The sequence below is a fragment of the Arvicanthis niloticus genome, chromosome 19 (genome assembly GCF_011762505.2).
Source record: "Arvicanthis niloticus isolate mArvNil1 chromosome 19, mArvNil1.pat.X, whole genome shotgun sequence".
Lineage (NCBI taxonomy): Eukaryota > Metazoa > Chordata > Mammalia > Rodentia > Muridae > Arvicanthis > Arvicanthis niloticus.
The window spans coordinates 15,720,381-15,745,187 of NC_047676.1; the positions used below are offsets into that span (position 1 = coordinate 15,720,381).

General features: G+C 33.2%; 1 protein-coding gene across 6 annotated transcripts in view; it reads right to left on the bottom strand.

The window, feature by feature from the left end:
- Nucleotides 1–24,807, bottom strand: part of Cdh18 (cadherin 18) — a 796,539-nt gene that overhangs the window by 18,153 nt on the left and 753,579 nt on the right. For all 6 annotated transcript variants that reach the window (XM_076916405.1, XM_034523568.2, XM_034523569.2 and 3 more), the window contains 2 exons: nt 12,337–12,458; nt 3,880–3,997 (listed from right to left, as the gene is read on the bottom strand). In XM_076916405.1, the coding sequence (XP_076772520.1) occupies nt 3,880–3,997; nt 12,337–12,458 (240 nt within the window). The remainder of the gene's footprint in view (nt 1–3,879; nt 3,998–12,336; nt 12,459–24,807) is intronic.

Sequence of the window (24,807 nt, forward strand, 5' to 3'; positions counted from 1 at the left end):
TCTGCAGTTTGGATGTTTCAATCCTTTCCATGGTGAAGGGAAGAAATTTAATCAACTCTATATTACTGTTGAAAGATAGGGTCCTAATAAGTAGTGAATAGATCTGTTTATCTTGGATGGATTTACGCCACACTGCAAGAGCTCCTATGATTAGATTAGACTGATATCCACAATAGAACTCTTAATATGGACATGTTCAAGAAAATACATGAAAAAATGTCAAGATTCACCAGTGTATAATGTCTATTATAAAAAATGGCCACCAACCAAAGCAGTGAATGTTTGGAACGCATTTTCTCTGACAGACCTCCTGCTTCCCTACCAGATCATTAGCTCCATGCTGGGGTTTTCTTTCAGAGTATTCCCAGCATATGTCACTGTGAGTAATGAGAACCAAGTAAGCCCAGATAACTTTTAGTAATGAAATGAAGCGTTCGTGACAATTTCAGTCCTTCAACTTCCTGATAAATTAGTAGATTCCAAATTAATAAGGAACTAAAATGAGTTATAACACATGGGAAGAAAACATGAGTGCTGTATTAAATCATGTTATTCAGAACGAAGTTCATAAGAAACAGGGGAATCTTATTATGATACAGACAGAAGAAGATCTTTTTATCCTGTACAAGGAGCCTAGTTACTTCTTATTAACTAATCTAAAACCCCAGAGACTATCTGTCTCAGATGATTACACACACACACACACACACACACACACTCACACACATATATACATATATATACATATAAATATAAAATTCTTTATATTAAAGAGTCACAAGTGACTTATATGTTCTTATAGGATTTAGATAAATGACAAACCAGCTACTGTAGAGGAAACTATCTTCATGCTCTTACCCCATGTTAACATGCCATCATGTATAAATGCACAAAGTGCTTCTGAATGAAGACAAACATATATTTTATGTATGTTCCACTAAGCCTTATAAATTCTGATTCACATCATTTCTCCAGGTATTATACCGATAAATAGGAATGATATGAAAGAGATTGGGTAAATGAAGACTATATAGTGCAAAAAGTCCATGAAAGATCATCTTCTGAGACATATATCTTGGGAAGGAGGTAGTATTTAAAGAGTATAGACCTAGTATACGTGATAAAAAATAATATATTATCCCTGAACTTTAAAGTTTTACCTAGTTATTACAAATAAATATATTTTTTCCTTCTCACTCTCCATTTTCTATGGAAAATTTTAAAGCACTCATTCCTAAATCTTACTATGTTACTTGTTTTAAGTTGTTGATTTCTATATCTTCCTTTTTAAGACCAGAAATGAAAATCTAGTTCTGGTACTGTATGAAGATTAAGTCACTTCAATTTACTTTCACGGCTTTTTAAAATATAATTTCTACCTATCTATAGATGCTTACATCATAGGGTTCTTACCCACTTGATTGTCCTCTTTCAGGTTCAGTTGTACCCTTAGGAATATAAGACTCACTTGACTTCCTGTCCAAACCATTTAACCATTCTTCTCTTCTGACACTACACTTTCATCATCTTTAAGTTGGTTTAAATATGTTGAAGACTTGATTCTAACTCCTAACTATGGGACAATAAATATACCTAAGCACATCAACTACTGTCTTTATTCTTACTACCATTTCAGTGATGTTAGCTGTACTGGCTAGTTTTGTGTATCAAGCTGGAGTTATCACAGAGAAAGGAGCCTCCCTTGAGGAAAGCCTCCATGAGATCCAGCTGCATTTTCTTAATTAGTGATCAAGGGGGGAGGGACCATTGTGGGTGGTGTCATACTGGATTGGTTGTCCTGAGTTCTATAAGAAACCAAGCTGAACAAGCCAGGGGAAGCAAGCCTGTAAGTAACATTCCTCCATGGCCTCTGCATCAGCTCCTGCCTCCAGGTTCCTAACCTGTGTGAGTTCCTTTCCTGACTTCCTTTGATGATGAACAGCAATGTTAAAGTGTAAGCTGAATAAACCCTTTCCTCCCCAACTTGCTGCTTGGTCATGATGTTTTGTGCAGGAATAGCAACCCTGACTAAGACAGTAGTGGTAGGTGTTAAAAGGAGCAGGAAATGGATCTTGGATGCACTACTGAAACAAAAACAAAAACAAAAACAAACAAACAAAAAACACCAGACACTGTAGAAACTGTCATGGAACTTTCCCAATTGGCAATTATTGAATATGTTAGATGATTTTCTATATACACTGAAAAACTCTTTAGACTTATATGACATGCTACATCATTAATATGGAATTTAAAAGAAAATATCACTGATGTTCTTTGATGATACTGTTATGTCATTTTGTATATGTATTTATTTTAATTAAGTAAACAGACTATATACGCACTTTCCCGTGCTACTCATCCTATTTCTCAGTTCTGCCTAGAGTTAATTATGTGTTTTATGTTTGTTCCAAGTATGCAGAGAAAGGAATATATGCTCCCTATAAGACTGATGTACTACGGTCAGATATAAGGACTCTGCCAAGTGGTAAATTGTAGACCATGGCACACTCAATCCATAAAAAGATTTGTAGGGGACATTGGTGCTAATTAGAAAATTACATCTACCAATTAATAGTCCCCACAAAGAGCAAATTAGGGCCTTGTGAACAAAGAGAAATCAATGGGCAGAACATGTAAACAAACATTTTCCATAGTTACTAACTTTGCTAGAATTTGTTTCTCCATATAAGACAGAAGATTAAACAAAAATAATTATAAAATAATTCTACAGTTATGTGTATTTTCTGTCCATTTCTTAGAAAATATGTACACTAAGAAGAGGGAGTACAATTTGCACATCACTTCTTTTTTTTAGTGAATATTTTTTATTTTTTAAATACAATAGCTCCCTTAACAAAGTCACGTATGCCATATGGCGAGTATGTGTGATAATATTCTAAGCTTACAAATAGATTTCTGCAGCATGTGATCAACCCCAAACTTAGTACATTCCAATTGAATCCCATTCTACTCCTGCTCAGAGTTTCCAAAGCAATCAGATGCCAACACATTAGACGCTGCAAACACAGAACACTGGCTTATCTTTTTTTCCTGTGACTGTAATAAAATATCCTGTTTGAAACAACTTAAGGGAGAAAAGTCTTATTTTGGAATATAATTTTAGAGAGATACACTCTGTTAAACAGAGAAAACATGGTAGCAATTGGGTGTTAATAATAACCCATCCTCAGGGAGCAGTGAGTGAACAAGAAATGGGACTAGGCTATGAAACCTCAAGGCCACACTAGTGGCCTATTTTCTCAATAAAGTTTTCACATTCTAAAATTTCCATAATCTTCCCAAACAGAGCCAAGTACTATTGACCACATATGCAAATATATGAGCCTATACATGATATTTCACATTCAAGCCGCAAGAAATTACTTGGAATTTAACTTAGGCTCGTAGACAATAATGATTCTTAGGACAGATGTTGCTAGTACAGCATGATTTCACACATGACATCTGGCTTTCTGACCCTCTCTGGGACATATTTTTTTTTTTCACTTTTTCTTATTTATTTATTTATTTATTTATTTATTTATTTATTTTTGCCTTTTAGCAGTTGCAGGGATGATCATAAACAAATTTGTCAGCTATGATTTCTCTTAAAATTTGCCCACGAGCACACTGCATGTGTATCTCTTGTTTTAAGGAATGCTGCTCTGAGCAAATTCAATCACTGTTATTTGTACATATGGCTCAATTTTAAATACAAGATATTCGCAGATCATAACAGATTAACACCACATTGAGCTTGAATGCCAATTTGCAAGCTGTTCCTATGTGTAGAAGACTGAAGCAAAACTAATCATGCTTGTGCTCTCTCAGTCAAAACAAGAAACACATAGATCAAGAAGACATATTGATGTTCACCTTCATTGTCCTTAAGTGTGAAATTTGGGTTCATGGGCAGGCGTTCATCAAGAAAAAAATTAAATCTTGGTCCATTGGCGAAGTCATCTTTATCAGTGGCAGTGATGGTGTGGATAACCTAAAGAAAAGACACACACTAACAGTAAGTTTAATTTGTTTATTCCCTTGATTTTAATTATACTGTCATTTTAGTTGTTGTAATTAACAGATTTTAAAGATCTATTTGGCAAGTCAAGTATTTAAAATTAAACACATCAAAGAACCAATTAACTTGCTTTTTCGTCCAACTGATTTTGGGAAAGACATTTAGTTTAATTTATAAATACCCACGCTTTGTTACATCATGGAACAACATCTATTTTCTTTGTGATACATCGTACCTTGGGGCTTATTTTTATTGTGACTCACAATAGCATGGGGATAATCAGTTATAAAGTTTTGCTCGAACTTTCTTTTTTTGAAAATAGGAAGCATTTTTTACATAAGTATAATATTCCAGTGTCTGGGAAATAGTATCCAGATAGAAGAGTGTTGCTGTAGAGGTTGGGTCTCTGTACATTAAAGTAGGAACAATAGAGTCTCTCATTTTAAGGATCCAAGAGAAGCAAGAAAAAACAGTACAGGCATTAAATTTTATATGAGAGAAGATTGGATAGAATGAACTGCAAAATGTACAGTCTTTCTAACAGTGGTGCAGGCCACCAAAAAACTGTCAGTGATTTGTTGATGCAATTTGTCCTCTGTGGTGCTCAGACACAGGAAGGACACTCAGTTGATATGAATACATGTTCAACAACAAAGTAAGGTAAACTCCATAAAAAAATTCTGGTGGCAAAAGACAGAAGACAAATTCTAATTACTTTGTCTAATAATGCCTTAAAAATAAATACCCAAAATAACAAGAATATATGATTTAAAATATTAGTGTTGAAATCATTCAGGTAGTTCATTTATATCTGTTTTTAAATAAGAAAAAAGCACTAGAATAGCTTCATTTGACAGACTAGTTTATGCAAAATTCAAAAATAATAGGATTTTTCAAATATCAATATGTTTCACAAGAGAGAAAACCATAAAATGAAAAATAATGTTGTCTCTCCTTTATCAAGATGTTTTACAAAACAAAATAACACATTTAAAGTATAACACAGTAAAACTCAAATCTCTCTCTATGTACTGAGACCATTGGCTGGTAAATAAGATAACTTAGAAAAAATGGGAAAAAAATTAAAAAAAAAAAAAACTAAACAAAAACAATAGCAAGCTTTTATGTCCTGAGGCAGTATATAATAGTCCTGAAGTGGCAGATGTCTTCTGGACATACTTAGGCCTGAATACACATCTCTGTCATCAATCACCAACCTCTGCAATCTCTATGGGAAACTATTCCTCAGGCCCCATTCCTGATTTGTAGAGGAAGAAATCTCTATCTTGCTTTCCTAATTTATTTCACTCTAAAGTATTTACTTTAGAGCTGAAAGTTAACTCTGTTGTTTTGCCTTTCCATTCCAAATACAACTACTTCTCCAAATAGATCTCTTCTTCCCTTTTGACATTTGACACCAAGTAGACAAATGTGCTGATAGAGAATCAAAGCAATCTCACCATTTTTCTCAAATGTGCAAAAAGCTTCAAATAGAGTTCAAAATGTTTTGTCAACTGAGTGATATACTTGCATTCTCTGCACATCAGTTCTTAATATAATTTAAGTGAAAATCATGTCTGATTTTCTATTTAAGTTTCAGAGTTAAATATACTCAAATGCTACACCTCATGTATCAATGTCCAACACACACACACACACACACACACACACACACACACACACACACAGAGGGATGCATGCCCCCCACATTTGTACAAACAGGGATAAACATGCACAAATATATTTTGTTCATTATTTTTTCTCAAAACTAAACTTACGATATTCATTTATTATGAATCTTTAGTTTTTAATTGTACTGTCCCTGCAATATTTTTATACCATTATGAGTTATATGCGAATTGCTTCCTAATTCAGAACTTTTGAAGAATTGTTAAAGAACAATTCATCTAGACCAAATCAGAAGTTTATCTTAAGTTTATAGGGAGTATAATAATTTTTTTTACTCATATTAAACTTATAAAAAATAGTTTAATTGTTTGTACATCATACAAACCTGAGCTTCTGTGAGGTAAGTCTGGGGTAATTAATTGTATTATATATTCTGTTGGTTTTTTTGGCTTTATATTTTTAAAGAAACCTTTCCACTTTTGTGAAAGAAATCTCAGAGATCTCATTAACTGCATCTGTTTGCTTCAAACTACCTCCAGTGTCATTCATAGGGCAAATGACAGCTGAATATGACAACATGCTTGTAAGTGTCCTTTGTACCTTGTATTCTAACAATTAAGATGTTCAAGTGCAAGCATATTTAAATTTTTATTACCTTAAATTTATCTTCATGCTTTTCTCTCCTTTGTATTTATTACTCTTATTTTTTTTAATTCTCTGTGTATGTGTTACTTCATCATATCTTTCTTAAAATATATGAATAGTCCTTGGGAGGTATCTTAGAAAATACAAACCTAACACATAACAAGAAAAATGACAGTTCTCCACAGTCAAATTTTTTAAGGTCATTTTATTTGCTGTGTTAGGGACACTTCTGTTTCTGTGACTGTGAGGTGCAGTCTCTAACAACTTTAATTTGATTCTCATTATTTCCTAGTTTCACACAAAGTCATAAAACACAAATACAGACTAATCATAATATGTTTGACAATTCAGATTGATGTGACAGACAGAAAGACAAAAAGATAGTCCACCTTTTAAAAGTGAAGTAGAAATCAACTTGATATTTGCTAGTTACAAGTTAATAAACACTGAGAAAATTTGACAATATCTAAAAATAAATGTTAGTGGTTTTAAAAAATTTATTGAGCATAGTGTATTGATATGAGAGTAGATTATTAGGAATAAATCAACGTAACAAGTTTATGTTAACATGAATTTTCTACTTGGAAACATATCTTTATTTTTATTTCTTTGTTAACTTCATCATTGGTGACAGAACTTTGAATCTGGTCCTTGGTGCAATGCTTATCACAGTCTCCTACTGCAATCTACTACTTAGCAACATGACTGACTGAGCAACATGACTGCCTGCTGTCTTAGCACTTTGACAAGCACACTCTCCTCGGCACTCATATTAAAGCTGAAGTGTTTAGAAACACTCCATATGTTGTTTGAAATAATCAACAATTTTATTCTATTATCAAACCCTATATATGATCACATAAACTTGTTTTATAATAGTACAAACTGTTGTAAGTTAAATGGATTGAATTATGATAGACTATAAACCTATAAAATAAAATGTGTTAGAGTTTTCATACAAAGTTATATAATTGATAAAAATGTATGTGATGTGACAGAGCCTATGTTAAGTAATAAAATAATTATGTTTTGAGATACAGTCTTTTATATAGATTAGTTCATCCTGAAATTCTGCCCTTGGATGTAAAATGACCTGGCATTTCTGATCCTCCTGTCTCCTCCCCTGTAGTCTTGAAGGGATCCTAAGCTTTGACATCATGCCTAATTAATGCTAACCTGTAGATAGAACTCAGGGTTCCACTGATGCTGGACAAGCACTCTACCAACAGATCCATATTCTTAGCTAAGAAATAACCCTTAATTTTATCTGAGTTTACCTTTAATGAATAGTAAAAAGGCCCCGGAATATTTGATATGAATGAAAGAAAACTTTCATGTTTAGACAAATATAAATTCTTATGGATTCACTGTAGTTTAGGAATTGACTCTAAATTTCATGCATACCTGACTTTCTGTTTAATGTGATTTTCAATAAAATTATATACAATATATTTTCAGAAGTATAAATCATATTAACTCGGAGAACCTCTATGCTGCTATTTATAACTGTATTTATTCTTTCTTAACTGCTGCTGTACATGTTTAGAACTTTAAAAAGTGCCATTATATACCATAGCAACATCCTAATATGTTTAGGTGATCAAAACATCAATAGGATTATATTCATCCTTATAAACAAACTATGAATGTAGGTGTTATTTCCTGCAAGGGAAACCTAAACAGACTTCATTAAATTTACATTTTTACAGAACCCAAAGTTTAAATATTATTGTATTTTATTGGATATTTTCTACATTTACATTTCAAATGTTATCCCCGCTCCCAATTTCCCTAGCCCCCAGAAACCCCCTATCCTATTCCCCAACCGCTGCTTCTATGAGGGTGCTCCCTAACCACCAGCCCACTCCTGCGTGCCTGCCCTCAAATTCCCCTACACTGGGGCATCCAGTCTTCACAGGACCAAGGACCTCCTCTCCTCCCACTGATGTCCAACATGGCCATCCTCTGCTACAGATGCTGCTGAAGCCATGGGTCCCTCACAGAATTCGTGAAATTATATCAGAAATCCTACTAGCTTGAGTTCCAGAATGCAACAGGAGAAACAGAAAGATCAAGAAGAGTTTCTTCTGTTAAGAGACAATCACGAAGATCAAAATTGTCAGTGATGCTTTGTTACATAGGTTGGAAATTATACTTAAAGATATTTTTTCTCCAGAATATTAAATTCACTGGAGACTGGAGTAACAGAGTTGAAAACATATTAAACATCTATCTATCTATCTATCTATCTATCTATCTATCTATCTATCTATCTATCTATCTATCTATAATTCCCCAGAAAGTTATGCATCTGGAGAAAATCACATTAAGTGAAGAAAGTCTGTGTCAAAAAGACAAATGCTACATGTGTTTTCTCATTTTGAATTTTACATTATTAAAGATGCTTTAAACGTAGTTTTATTAGTTGGAAATTTGATTTTTGTCATATCCTTCCTTCACCCAGCTCTTCATGAGTTCCAGGTTTAAACAGATGTAAGGAAGTAAACAGTGTACGGTTAACAGTCAAATGGAAGCCATATAGCAGAATTAAGGGAACTTAAGGGTAACAAGAAAAAGAAACAGATTAGTAGCAGCATGTGGAGCATTAAATAAAGCATGTTTCATACTGGTATGAAATTGGCCTTATCAAAGCAATAAGTAAGATAAAGTAAAATACAAGACACAACATCATTACCAAAAGCTAACAGTGTTCCTGGGCTACCTTCGAAAAATCAAAGCAACACAAAACAAAACAAAACAAAACAAAACACACAAAAAAAATCCTCTAAATTTTCAAAGTCTTCCATAAAAGGATTTCCGTTTACTACTAGAATTACATAAAAATATAAGCTATTGATTATTTATCTTCTTCTATTCTTGGTATCATAATTTATTACTTTCTTTTATATTTCCTATCATCTTCTCTTTCTGAATGCCTTTTTTTGTTTTGTTTTGTGGGAGAAGGCCTAGCTCAATTTCATTTATTATTGCTCATTAATAAATTGTTCTTTTCTATCTCACATAGATTAAAACATTCTTTTCTGTTGAATCAAAAACGAATGCTTACTCTACTTTTTACTGTTATATTTTTCTATAATACAAATTTGAAATTAATTTTTTGCATTTATTGTGGAATAATTTCTACATATTTTATATGGTATTTATGCATTCCCATTCTTATTTAATATTATTATTAGTTTTTAGTATTTTTTTTTTTTTTGGTTTTTTGAGACAGGGTTTCTCTGTGTAGCCCTGACTGTCCTGGAACTCACTCTGTAGACCAGGCTGGCCTCGAACTCAAAAATCTGCCTGCCTCTGCCTCCCAAGTGCTGGGATTAAAGGCGTGCGCCACCACTGCCCGGCCTAGTATTATGTTTTGTGAGGAAAAAGAACATTTAATAATATATACTAGATGGTATTTTTGAAACATAATTTTTAGTTTCATAAGAAATTTTATGATGATAATTATGAGAACTATGTTTTCTAATATTTTTCTTTAGTTTAGCCAGTACAAAAATTTAATAAGCATTTTGCAAATAGTTGAAAACATGTATTAATATGACATGACAGTGGATTATTACCCATTACATAAAACATAACAATCGTGATACTTTATTTTCCATATCATTGCCAAATCTGCATATGAATATAGTATCCATTGTTGAGATTTATGCCTTGACTACCATGTGATTTGATTTTTTCTGTTTACAATTTCGTATATATTTCTTATCACATTTAAAACAATGTTTATGGAAATGTAACATTGAGTTCCACTATGTGTAGAAATTTTATAGTGATAAGGAAATAGGCCTCTGTAGATCAAATTTTTTGATAGAGTTTTTTGTGATTTGATATATATATATATTTGTATATATATATATGTATAATATATATATGTACATATATTTGTATGTGTATGTGTAGACATATATACATACTTGTCTATGTTTTGAATTTTTTATAATTTTGCATAATTATTTTAAGGTGGCTTTACGAATCTGTTATATAACAGCTTATTCACTTATTTCAATGGAATTTCTTAGACCACAAAACTCTGTACTTACTGAGCCTAAAATAGATCCTGACATTGAATATTCTATTACTAATAACTTAGTTGGCTTTATATATATGCTAACTATCTCATATTTTTAGAATAGTATGGTTGTTTTTTATTTTATTTTAAACAATTTTGTTTTTTATTTATAATAACAACTTGCATTATATGATGTTATGGAATATACAATTTATGGCTGTTTTCATCGTGTTGTTGATTTGAAAGTTACCTTTTTATTCTTAGTTTTGTATTTTCTCATGAAGCATCAGCTCATAGTATGATTCTTCCGTTGATTCTGTTATGTATACATTGCTACATTTATCTTTAAGAGACTTAGGATCATTTGTAGTCATACAGATTTACACATGAATACTTCATGTATTTCCCTTAGAAGTGACATCTTAGATAACAATGTCACCACACGTTTTAGGATTGATGAAAACCTGACCCGGAACATTTGTACCATCTTAAATGTATTACACAATGCTGCCATGTTTGGATATTTGTCACAAGACTACTGTTCTTACCTCAGTTCTTTATCCTCCAACAAACATTAATATTTTTTCTGGTGCTGTATTCCTGTAGGTCTAAAACTTGTCTGTTTTAGACTAAACACATATCTATACATCCTCTTTTCATTTAAAAATGCATAAACAATATTTAAGTTCAAAAATTACTATTGATCTTCCCTTATATCCACATGGAAGAACAAGTAGCCTGTCTTTATAAGCATCAAAAATGTTAATTAAATATGAGTGATGAACTCTTCTATGAACCCATGTTTGTTTGATGCAGGATCTTGACAAGTTCTCCCTTCCTGTATTTACCTGTGGCAAGCCCCAAGATAGCATATTATTCTCTAATCATTTCTCTTTAAGAGAATGCCTATTATCTGTAACTACCAGCCAAATCTCCTGAAAGTACTGATTTGTCTCAGCTAATTACATTGTGAGATAGCTGTGTTGCTATATGCAGGAGAAGTTCATTTCATCCAATAGATAAAAGTAAGCAGTTGGCTTTGTAGGGAAGTGCCATGTAGTAGGAAGTTAGGTATCTCATCTTATAAGCTCAGGAGGCCATAGTAGATACAAAACTCCTGGAATTCCCCAGTGTAATGCTAACGTGAAATGGAGGCTGTGAATAATTCTGTGAGACTCAGTTGATTTCCATGCTTTGGCTGAGAACAAGAATGCTACCCTATTGACAGTCTTGTAGTCTCTAAGAAGACTCTACTAATCCATACATTAGTTTGGATGAGTCTCAGCAACCAAGGTAATCTCTGCATTTTGGTTTGGCTGTGAGTTACATCTATTTTGTCATAGTGCACTTAAGATGAATGCTCATTCCCCATGCGTTTTGTTGCTTCAGTGACTCCAGGTATCTTTCACTTGTATTTCTAATGAAGGCTACAGTTTATTCAGCCTCTGTCCCTGTCTGTCCTTTACTTACTCTCCCCATCCTGTATTGCATAGAGGTTTTTCACAGTGTAAACACATAGTTTCTCTCTCTCTCTCTCTCTCTCTCTCTCTCTCTCTCTCTCTCTCACACACACACACACACACACACACAAATGCATGCACCTTTCATAACCAATATTTCATCATATGCGTCACTTCTTTAGAGCCCCAAACGTGATAGGATCTGGCTTCTCCTCTCAGATATGATCTCTAAGCTTCCTCAGACCATGAGAGGACCCTGCTTCTTACTGAATGTAGGACTGTACCTAGACTATTCAATACAATTGATGAATGGGTCATATCTAAATAAGCTCATTGTTCTGAATTACACTGTGATTTGGGGGAAAATTCATTTTATAGAATGCTCAAAAGGTATCTATTTTTACTTAAAACCTTATAAAATTAGTGCCACTGAGCATAAAAAAAAATGACCCCGAGGGATTTGGGGGATAACAGCTAACAATAATAGAGGTAAAGCTGCTTATTTTTCTTCTATTCAGATGGTAGGAAGAAAAGAATTAACTTACCTCACCAGGCTTAGCATTCTCACAGACAACAATATCATATTCCCTGGCAAGTTCAGGTGGATTGTCATTGACATCCAGAACTCTAATACCCACGGAGACATGGCTCAGCAAATCAGGATTGTCTGCAAAACACACAGGGATGTATTTAGTATTTCAACACACACTTTAGAGACTTGGCTTACAATAAATCTCCTTAATGCTGTGGCTTGCCTCTAGCACTGAGTGCTATGCAGTAGCAAGACGGTTGGCAAAAGACAACTTTATGAACATTGTCCCTGTTAGAAGTCATTAACTTACAGGAAAAATGAAAAATGAACATCAGGGCTTGACATGAATACCAAAATGATAATTTTTATATCAAGGAAATTACATATTATTCAGAAACTGGAGTGGGAGAAAGCTATCAAATCTCTTGGTAACCTTTCAGAGCCTAAGGGATGAACAATTGGTTTCAACGATACCCCAAGAGCACAACTGCTATCAAACAAAAACAAACAAAAATCCACAAACAAACATAAAACAATCTGGAAAATATTCATGGTCTAAATTATAAGTAAACTCAAATAAAATAGTAGGGGAGTTGTTCTTTGTGGTTATTGTTGTTATATGGGACTCTGTAGTTTGTAATAAATATGTTTAATTTCAATAAAAATTTAGCATGGAATTTTCATGTAACAAATATATTTAAAAACATTCAATTTTATAATTTTTTTAAAGTTAGTCTTTACATTTTTCAAAAAGCTCATTAACCATATGTTGGAGGGTAAAAGAAATTTATTTATTTGCTTTTTTTTTTTCTTTTTCAACTCAAAGCTAAAGTTTCGGAAATCCTTGCAGAAAAGTAAAACCTCACTGTCTTTAGCTGTCTTGTTCTTGATCTGTCTGTATTTCTCATTTTCTGGTTACTACTATGTCTTTATGAGTCCATCAAGAAAATTATACATCAAGAGTTAACTTGTAGGGCTGGAAAGATGGTACAGTGGTTAAGAGCACTGACTGCTCTTCCAAAGATCCTGAGTTCTATTCCCAGCAACCACATGGTGGCTCACTACCATCTGTAATGGGATCCGATGCCCTATTCTGGAGTGTCAGAAGACATCTACAGTGTACTCATACACATAAAATAAATAAAATAAAATAAAAAAAGAGTTTACTTGTTAGAGTATATAAATTTAGGGAAATCTGATGATACATACCATGCAATAGCAGAAAACAAAACAACTCATAACAACAATATATTCTTGTTGTCCGTTTCCTAAGGGGCTAAGATCATGGAATGCTGATTCGTGGAATGATGGAAAAGTAACATAGAGTAAATGACTGTATAAATAAAAGAATGGACTTTTAATCTCCATGAAATGAGCTAACAGAGAGCTACAGCCCTATAGCAGCTATCATCATCATTATTGTAGTTGTTGTTGTTGTTTTAATTTTTGCTGTCAAGAGATCTCTGGAAATCAAGCATAGCTATTTAATAAAATTTTCTAACAGGATTTCTGATGTGGTCAGAATATTCATGGAGAGAAAACTATACTCTTTTAGATTTTTTTCCAACAAAACAAAACAAACTACTCATATTTTACAAATTGTTTGAATGCTTATAAAAGGACCCTAATAATTCTGAAACTTTCAAAGGCAAATCTTGATGTCCAATACCCAACCTTTTTACATTGCCACATGATAAATCATTTTCGATGTCCATGCTCAAGAGAATCGATGCCTTACTACTAAGTAACCAAACAATATTTGTATTGTGTGTTAAGTAAGTTAACAATGCTATGTTGGGTTGCATTTATTGGTCCCATGGCCACATGCAGCTCTCAAGCTGAGCATGTACAAAGAAATGGACAACTTCTATATAAGTATACTATAAACCAAATATATTTTAGGAAAATTTTCAGGATGAGAAAATATTTGGTATACTGTTATCTGTACTTAATGAAACAAGTAAATTCACTCATGTATTAGTCAATGAAAGTCAGGGAAAGAACAGAAGATGGGAACTGAAGCAGAGGCTGTGGATGGTTGCTGCTGCCTATCTTTTTTCCTGATGCTTGCTCAGTCTGTTTTTCATATGCAACCCAGGAACACATTCCCAATGCTGGCACAGTCATGGATGGCTAAGTCCTTTCAAATTAGTCAAAAAAAAAGGTCCTACAAATTTGCCTCCACACCAATCTGAGGGGAACATTTTTTTGTTATGATTTCTCTTTTAAGATAACTGGAGCTTGTTTCATGTTGACAAATCAATAACCAGAACAGTGATGAATATTTACAAAATAAATGGAAGTTTTATCAACATAGAAAATTAATTAAAGAACACATGTAACCACTCAACATAGGAACAGAAACAAGAAATAAATGAATTTTAGTGATATTCTAGTGACAAACTAAATGGAAAAAATTTTCAATGTAAAATATTCTTAATGATGAAAATTAACAAAACCAATTAACCAGAGATAAAGGAGCCAAAGAGTAAGTCTAATAAAGCACTTGGGAGCTCTATATTCAGAAGATTTTATTAAATTTTATTGAAGAAGAACTAACACAATTAATATTAGTATTATGTCTGTGCTTAAGGAGAGAAAACTAACAAAAGCAAAACTTTCCATATTGATGTGTGGATTCTCTCTAATTAAATATAAACCCCTGAAAGCTTCTCATAAAACTAATATTTACTCTAAAATTTTTAAACACAATGGCTATTCATACACGTAGGGGAAAATACCACAAAAGAGACTTGAGGTCTGACTTATTGAAGCTTTTGTATAATATTAAATTAGGTATAATGGCGGTGTCCTGGACACAGACAAAGAGAAACAAACAACAGAGCACAGGGTGACTGAGGACCCTGACAGTTTCTGTAGGAATTCCCCAGGGAGGGGGAAATAGGCATCAAGAAAAGATTTCATTCTAGTTGGTGTCCACATAACAATGAGAAAAATGTGTTAAGTCTGGTATGTATTACAATAAGAAATTAATAATTATTTATGCTGACGAGTTTTACACTGAACCTTAATACATCTTTTGAGGGACAGAAATGTGTAGCCTCAAAGTACACATAAATTTTGAAAAGAATATTAATATGAATATATGACTAAGGTGAAAAATTTCAAAACCAGGAATATAATAGTCATGAATGTAACAATGACAAGCTTGAAGTCTGGGGACTGTATCACCATATCACTTCTTCTTATGTGTGACAAAAGACCTGTTTTTCAAAATCCTCCTGTGGAAAAGGCATTTGCACTACAGAGAGGAACATAACACCAGCACAATACAGAAATGTATTTAACAGTTAAAAAAAATGTGAAAAATCCAAAATCGTTAACTGAATGGAGGTTTGTCAATATACATTAGTATTCTATGCAGACTCCATTGACATACTATCCTACCGTTGACAAGACTTATGCAAGAATAAAGTTGGCCCACACACAATTTTTTTGGTTCTACATTTTTGTAACAAACATCTAGCAATTTTTTTTATGGATTTATGTGGAGAACATTTCTTTTATACAGACACCACCAGGACAACTAATGACCATTTCAAAAGAAAACAACAGGATTCAAACAACAGATGAGTGGAGGTGGTAATGTGTACAGTGTGTTTATATCATAGGAAATGTAACTGAATAGCAACATGTCTGTTTTGTGCAAACCAATATAGAGGTAAGTCATAGACTGAGTCATTTTCTCACAAATGTCAGAACACTATTTCTGCATACAATAAAATTATATAATACAGAAAGCTCAAATAATACAAGGTAAGTAACGGGAAAACCTGAAATATTTTTTTAGGACAATGCCCTTAACTGTAACACTACTCTTTGCTTAAAAAAAAAAAAAAAAAAATTAAAAATACCTAGTGTGTTAAAATATATGTTTCTGTGGTTTCTGTGGATGTGTTCATGTTCACACAAATGTGTTCCACATGTGCTACAGGATATGTGGGGAAGTCAGAGTATACTTAGAGTGGTCGATTCTCTCACTCTGCCATGAAGTTCAAAGTTTGACAGTAGGCATATTTGCCGCTCAAACCTTCAGGTTGATCCTGTCTAATTCTTAAATGAAGATATTTATTTAAAACTTTCTAAAACCTCCGGTCCTTCTCAGAAAGGGGAACAGAATACTCACAGGAGCAAATACGGAGCCAAAGTGTGGAGCAGAGACTGTAGGAAAGGCCATCCAAAGATGGCCCCACCTGGGGATCCTTCCCATATACACTCGCCAAACTCAGACACTATCGTGAATGCCAAGAAGTGCTTGCTGACAGGAGCCTGCTATAGCTGTCTCCTGAAAGGCTCTTCCAGAGCCCGACAAATACAGAGGCGATACTAGCAGTCAACCATTGGACTGAGCACGTGGTCTCCCATGGGATCCCCAATGGAAGAGTTAGAGAAAGGACTGAAGGAGCTGAAGGGGTTTGCAGCAGTAAATATCAACCAACCAGACACCCCAGAGCTCCCAGGGACTAAACCACCAACCAAGGAGTACACATGGAGTGAACCATCATTGCTCTAACTGCATATGTGGCAGAGGATGGCCTTGTTGGGCATCAATGGGAGGAGAGGCCCTAGGTCCTGTGAAGACTCAATGCCCCAGTGTAGGGGAATTCGAGGTCTGGAAGGCAGGAGTACGTGGGTGGGTGAGTGGGTGAGTGAGTGAGTAGGTGGGTGGGTGGGCGAACACCCTTACAGAAACACGGGATGGGGGATGGGTGGGTGGGTGAACACCTTCACAGAAACAAGGGATGGGAGATGAGATATGGGGTTGGGGGGTTGACTGGAAGATAAAAGACATATTCAATAAAAATAAAATAAAATAAATCTATTTGTCATTATTCTATGTAATGTCCTTTTGAAAAATTTGAGATCACAATAAATTTATTAGAACAATATAAAACATATTAAATGCATAGAGCTAATAGTTTCCTACAATTCATGTAATTACCAAGAAGAAATATTTTATTCTCTTTACATAGTGAAAGATAAGTTGATATGTGTATATTATTCTGATAATAAAGATGAAATAAATACATATTTGATTATGTTATTTAAAGGCTGGCTTAATTTTGTATGTTTTTTTGTCTTTGTGCATGTGTGTGTGTGTATGTGTGTGTGTGTGTGTGTGTGTGTTTGGGTGGGATGGAGTCAGGATTTTGTCCTCTAGCCACGCTACCCTGATACTTGTCTTGGAAGCTAGTTTGGCTTTGTACTTAATATTTTTCCTTTTGCCTTCCAAGAATACTCCAGACATGTGCCGTGCCTATTTCATATACTAAATTCTGACACTCAAAGTAAAATGAGGTTACAGCCTTTGTTTGAAACAGATTTGTAGTTTTGCTCTGTGCTGTATTATTTTATTCATGTTTTAAAAATAGTATTTTAATCCTTCTTTTAATATTTTATGTAAAGTGCATCATCATCAGAGATACTTAAACACTAATTCAGGCATTCTACAATGGTGAGAAATTTGCAAATTTGCTATCTTTAGGTTTTAATTGGGTTTTCTTATAAGATGCATTTAGGGCATCATTCATATATTATAGCAATAACCATGGGATAAGACAGAATGGACAGGTTATTCCTGTCAATGCAGAAATTAAAAAAGCATGTCATGCTGCAAATTCTGTGGTTGATCCTATAATATGCACTTATTATATGCAAATGATTCACATTATCAGTGACACCGTTACTCACATACACATCTTCTTAGTATCATACTTTTAGAGATTGTCTAGAACTCACTTTGTGGATCTGAAGAGTCTTGTATTCACAGACATACCTATCACTGCTTCCAAAACTATAGAATTAATGGTTTATGTTACCTTCGCTGGCTTATAGTATAAACTTTAAACTTTAGTAGTTTAGTACAAAGTCTGCATTTTTAGTAAAAAAAAAAAAAAGATAGCATTGCCTATTATGCAAAAACAAATTCAATACATGAATACTTTAAAAATCACAGTCATATTGATCTAATTTCCATAAATGCAATGAGCAGAGAGATGGGCTTATATATTTAAGTTTAGGGTTACGGTTCACAGTTTGTTAATTTATTGACACAGGGTCTCAAGTACTTCAGGTTGGCCTCTGGCATGTAGTAGAGGGTTACTGTGAATTTCTGATAGCCCTGCGACCACCTGCAGATTGTTAATATTACAGGCCAATGCAAACACACTGTGTTTTCCTGTCCTGGAGAATCAAACATAAATCTGAATATGATGGGATGGTCCTACTTGATCTAATTTCCCAGCCTCCAGCTGCATATTGTTTAATTTTTTTTTTCATCAGAGGTAGCCTGGAGTTCAAGGTGTCAAGGTGTAGTCATGCTGATCTGGTAGGCTTTGTGCTTTTGTTGGTACCCTTTCTTATTTTTCTAAGTGTTGGAATAATAATATTATAATAACGGGCATTAGCCAACATGTCTGGCCCCAAAGATTCCATTGTAGATACTAAAGTGTAGGTTGATGGTAGAATATTTTTGAAATACTACAATAATCTTTTAAAGTCCTTTTCAAATAGTCACTGCTTACTAATGGACTCATTACAAAAATATCATGGTGGATAACTGAGTTTACCCTTCAAACAAGACTCCTTTCTACTCTTCTTGGTTGCCAGGACCTTCTCACTCTTCAAAAAATAAAACAAAACAAAAACAAACCCTGTCATTTTCTTCACACTATCTTGCAGAAAAGATAAATTCAGTAGCCTTCAGAGACTTGATGTCTTTTGTAGCAGTGTAGAAGTTTTGAATCTGATCCTCTAATGAGACGATGTCATACTTACTAAGAGATTGAGCAATCAAGAAGTGATGCGTCATAGCAATTTCTGTCTCATTAATTTTGCCAAAGCAATCTTTAGATTTCAGTTTGGGGAATCGCCATGCAATTTATGCTATCATAGTCCTCAGGCAGATAACTGCAGATTCATTGAGCTTAGTGAAGATTCCACTGGATAGCTGACATAGGCAGGGAAGTCAATACTTTCCAGATTCTTGGGCTTAAACCATTGTTAACTTGGATTCTGATGACAAATGCTAATTTGACTTCCGCAGGTCCACAAAAATTTACAGCTTTTCTTTTTTTCCCAGCATCTGAATCCCTGTCCTGATTCCCTGTGACAAGGTTTAGCTTTTTATGAGCTTCCTCCTTGCATTTAGAAACCTATTTGGGCAAACCGTTGCAGGTGTTTTGATTTCAAGTCTGTAAAATTCATTCACTTTTCTTACAGGATCCTGACAGAGCAGGAGCATTCTTTGACTTCTCTGGATTACCCTATAATTCCAGCTTCTTAGAGGAACAGCACTAACTTTTTTTATTAAAAATATTTTCCAAATTTTCCCTTTATTGTATCATTAAAAAATCATTAGGCAGGCAGAATATTCAAACTTTATTTTCTCTGTCACCATTTTGCTTGTTTGGAAATGAAGATAGTTTGGGTGTTTTTAGTTGTAGATTTTTAAAATTAATGTTATGAAAACCACATAATATCACAGCAAAAATTGTGATGTGATGACTAGTAACATGATTCAAATGATCTACAGTATTTTATTTCTACCTACTCTGTGTGTCTGTGTGCATGTGTGTGTGTGTGCGCATGCACGCATGTGCATGTGTGTGTATGTGCATGTGTGTTTATGTGTGTACATGCATGTGTGTGTGGTGTGTGTGGTTGGTGGGTGTATGTGCATGTGTGTGTATGTGTGTGTGTGTCTGTGTTTAAGAATGAAGGCACATGAATGCCATGTGCACTACTGAAAGTCAAGGGACAATTTCTGTCAGTTCTCTCTTCCTGTCTGGTACTCTGGAATTTGAACTCAGGTCTCAGGTCTTTTGGCAAGCTTTTCATCTGCTGACCAGTCCTGTAGACTTGTTTGATTAATGAAACTACCTTTATATTTAGGAGAAGCCAGTTTATGTATATTCCCTCCTTTATTTATTCAGATTTTTGCTAACTTTCATTTTATTTTATCTTGCTTTTATATCAAAAAATAAAATCTCATTTTAAATAATGTATCACTACAGATAATTCATATGATTTTCCTATGTCTGAGAATCCCTTCAAGCTTTGTTTTATAACAGACAAAATTGTTTATAATAAATTATTGAAGCAACTTTAAACGATTGAAAATTAAACTAACTTCACATGTGTAAAATATTGCTATCAAAAAAGGGAAGATAATATTTCACAAACTAAAATATGTGTTGTTTAAAAGTGTAAAAAGGGGGAACGTGGAATTAAACCATCTAAAATACATCTCAAGATTTTTCCAATTTTTGTTCTCAGTGAGGATAATTTCTGTTTATTTATTTTATAGTTATTCTCCAAGTTCCTGGCTGAAATGAATTACTTAAAAGGAACCCATTTTCTTGAAGACATGGATTTGTCCAATTTACACACAAATCCAGCAATTCCCTGTAGGTCTTCAGTTGCTTGACATTAACACCAGTCAGAGGCTGCAAATTTAAGCTGAGCCTTTGATCTTAGAGAAATGAACACTGTCTTTGTTCTGTAAATCATAAGTCTAGAGTCAAAATAATTCACTCTCATGTGAAATTAGAAACTGTAACTCTTCACATTGATTATAAAACAAATTAGAAACTATCCTTTAATGATGCAAAACTGATTCAATAGATCAATCCAGTTAGATCAAGAAAACCTAGCTGAAATGTGTCTCTTGATATTTTTAATATTTATTTTAATCATTTATTTCCTGCAATAGTATTCTTACTCATAATAACTGTGAACAGTTTTTTTAGCTTTCATCATTATAGAACATATAAATTTATGACATGATCAATTCTTATACTGTCATTTCAATTTGCATTTATAATTATGGCTCTGTGCAACCTAAAACATCACCCACAATGGAAGTATATATTTCTGAAAAAGAAAACCAAATACATCAATAACAGGGGGAATTAAATCTTTTCCCTATTTTCATTTTTCTGATGAAAAAATGTAAATATAATACCGTTTTCTTATAACATCATGAATAACAGAAAATTGTTCAGCTAAATTCAAAAAATGAAAATCATAAGAAATGATTTAGGAAACAATGATACCATGCTTAAAATATTTCCAAATTAACTATTTGTAGTGTTTGTCAGTGTGATCATTTCCCAAAAACCAATTTCTCCATGAACTGACAAAGGTTTATATTTTAGAATGCATTTAATTTTTTAGGCTTATGCCAGAAAGCTTATAAAAAAGCCACAAACCGAGTCGTCCTAGAAGCCTACAAGCAACTTAAGAGAAAGAATGGATTGAAAAATATTTAAAGACTTCTAAATATGGCAATGTTTCTGCTTGGTCTAAAATTCTCTGAGATTTTATAATTGCCTCACCTTCTTTTGAATTGTGTCACTAAAAAAAAAAAAAACAAATTTCATTATTAAGCAAACTTTAAACCACACACTACAGGAGTCTACAGACCTTGATTCCACTTTTGTGTGCATCTTACTATTGTAGTATTTAATTTAATTGCCTAAGTACAATAAATTATCTGACTAAGTAGTAGTAGAGCTCAAGAAAACAGCTTTCTGATTCAGGGGAAAAGAACAAGTGTGAATTTTTTATGATGTCTTACTGTGCATCATAAATTATCCTGAAAGTAAGCAAACTCTGAAGATTATCTGGTATATTAGACAGCTGATGATAGAGAAGAAATCTATTTCTTTTTCTTGAGAGAAAAAGACATATTGAGTAGTGGGTTATAACTTAGCAAATAGAGGCTGGTTGTTTAACAATTAAATGAGTTAATTCCAAAGAATCCATGATAAATTTAACAATCTATTATTTTAATTTTTTATGAGCATGTATTTGTGTGTGTGTGTGTGTGTGTGTGTGTGTGTGTGTGTGTGTGTGTGAACTTATTGGCCATGAGAGAGAATGTCTTTCACTAGGTAGAATTTGTGTCAGATCTCATAGGGTTCTCATATGTGAACCCTATGAGAAAAAGTGGTTGTTTGCAGCCAAGTTGGGTGTTCAGAACTGAACCCAGATTCTCTGATATAACAAAAAGGCTTCCCTACGGCTAAGCCATCTTCTAGACCAAAACCTGTGGTGAAAATTTTTTAAAATTACTTTATCTATACAACATCACATCACAAAACAGTTGAGGACAGACCAATTACTGTGGTTGATTTAGACTTCAAGCTGTCTGCTGTGACCTACCACAGCAAGATCAGAACTCAAACTAGATTTTCTCCTAAACATATGACTTTCATCATTACATGGTAAAAAACCTGAGAACTAAATCACTGTACATTTTGGCTACTCTCTACTTTTTCACATGCGCATCTACTCATACAGATGTTTTCATAAACCAAATTAATAAAAAGATCAATTGAATTTAAACAGAAAAAATATACCACAGAAAGAATTGAAAGGAAACTCTGCCCTTGAAAAAAATGTGTGTACCCCAAATGACTGTCAAAATGAGTTGTCATAGAAGCACCACCTATGCTAGATACCAAGGTCTGGCTAATGAAAATGGAAGGGAGAATTGCCAGTCAAGAAACTTAAAATAATCTATAGCATAGCCAGTTGTTGGAGCTATAATTAGTGTTATTGTAAGTTAGTTATCAAATAATATCATGATAAATATTTGATGGAATAAATATATTAGTTTATATGAGATGATGATATTATGTCTACAGTTTATGTTCATATCCTTAAATGTCCATAAGTGCATACAATTATTTTGTGTGAACTGTGAGTAACTCAAAATAAATCTAGGAAACACTTAAGTCTAGCTTGAAACACACACACACACACACACACACACACACACACACACACATTATATATCAAGTAACAACAGTAAAGGTTTCTTTTGTTTAATTTTGTTTTTTGTTTCATGTAATTTTTATCATTATTTATTGCAATAAAGTCTATGTACTTTAATATATTAGAAATCATTTTCTTTCCAGTGAAGTCTTTAAATTACCTTAAAAGGACAGGCATAAATAATATTTAAATTTACAAAATTTGAATAATACTGTTTCCATGTAAATTTGGTCATTACAAGATTTTGGAATTTGAAGAGGTTATGTAACAAAGATATAATGTATTTTCTCATTTTCAACAAACTATTACACTATGGATCACCAATGAATCTTAACATAATACTTTTCACATAGTAAGATAATAAATGTATATGTATATATACTTTATACAGACGGTCTTATGAGCTTTATGTTTCTGTGTATTTGGAGTTTTGAAAGTGTCAAAGATTGAAATAAATGACAAATGGGCAATATGTAGAGAGGATTAGTATTAAAGGGAAAGTGTCTTTGAATTTCTATGGCTGTCATTGTTAATTCCAAAGTGATTGCAAATGGGTGTTAATTTTTTTTTTTTTTTTTTTTTTTTTTTTTTTTGGTTATTCAAGACAAGGTTTCTCTGTGTAGCCCTGGCTGTCTTGGAACTCACTCTGTAGACCAGGCTGGCCTTGAACTCAGAAATCCACCTGCCTCTGCCTCCCAAGTGCTGGGATTAAAGGTGTGTGCCGCCACCGCCTGGCCTGGTGTTAATTTTTAAATCATGGAAATATAGAAACATCTGTCCATTTCATTACATGACATTATCATGTAATTGAAAAAAACTTTAGAAAACTAAAACCAAATCAATATGCCTTCTGATTAAGATCCTAATAGTCACTCTCCAAATTAATACAAGGATTTTTATAGAAAACAAACGTTAAAAGAGTAAGTGTACAATACATATTACATGCGAATTGCTTCAACTATCAAATCATGTCCCTATTTGAGTTTAACTTTTTATTATATATGCACATATATGTACATATATAAGTATATATAAAAATATGCATATATATTGATCTAAAAATTCAGTTCCAATTTTCTATATATATTATATTCTAATTTATTCCAATATGTAATAATATTTTCATTGCATATCTAACAATCATTATTATTAATTTATCATGATTTCCAAGTATGCTTATGGTAGTAATAGGCACTTATATTTATTATGTAACTATGTGCAAAGTATTACATTAAGATTCTTTAGTGATCCTCACAGCAATAATTTCTTGCAGATGAGAAAATTCATCATGTCTTTTGTTATATAACCTCTCCAAATTGCAAAACTTCATAATGACTAGTAGCAAAACTTATATTGAAAAAATATTATTCCAGATTCTGTAAACCACAATTATACATAACTATCTTATTAAGGTAGTTTAAAGAGTTTATTGCAAGATATAAATAGGTAGGTAGATAGATAGACAGATAGAAACAGATATAGATATAGATATAGATGATATAGATAGAGATAGAGATTAGATAGAGAGAGAGATAGATATAGATATAGACATAGATGATATAGAAGATAGAGATAGAGATGAATAACTACATGCATCTCTACAAGAGACCCTGCAATTATGGATACATGCTAGATATTAAATAAGGTTTTAAAGGCAGCAAATATGAATTACCCTAGTAAA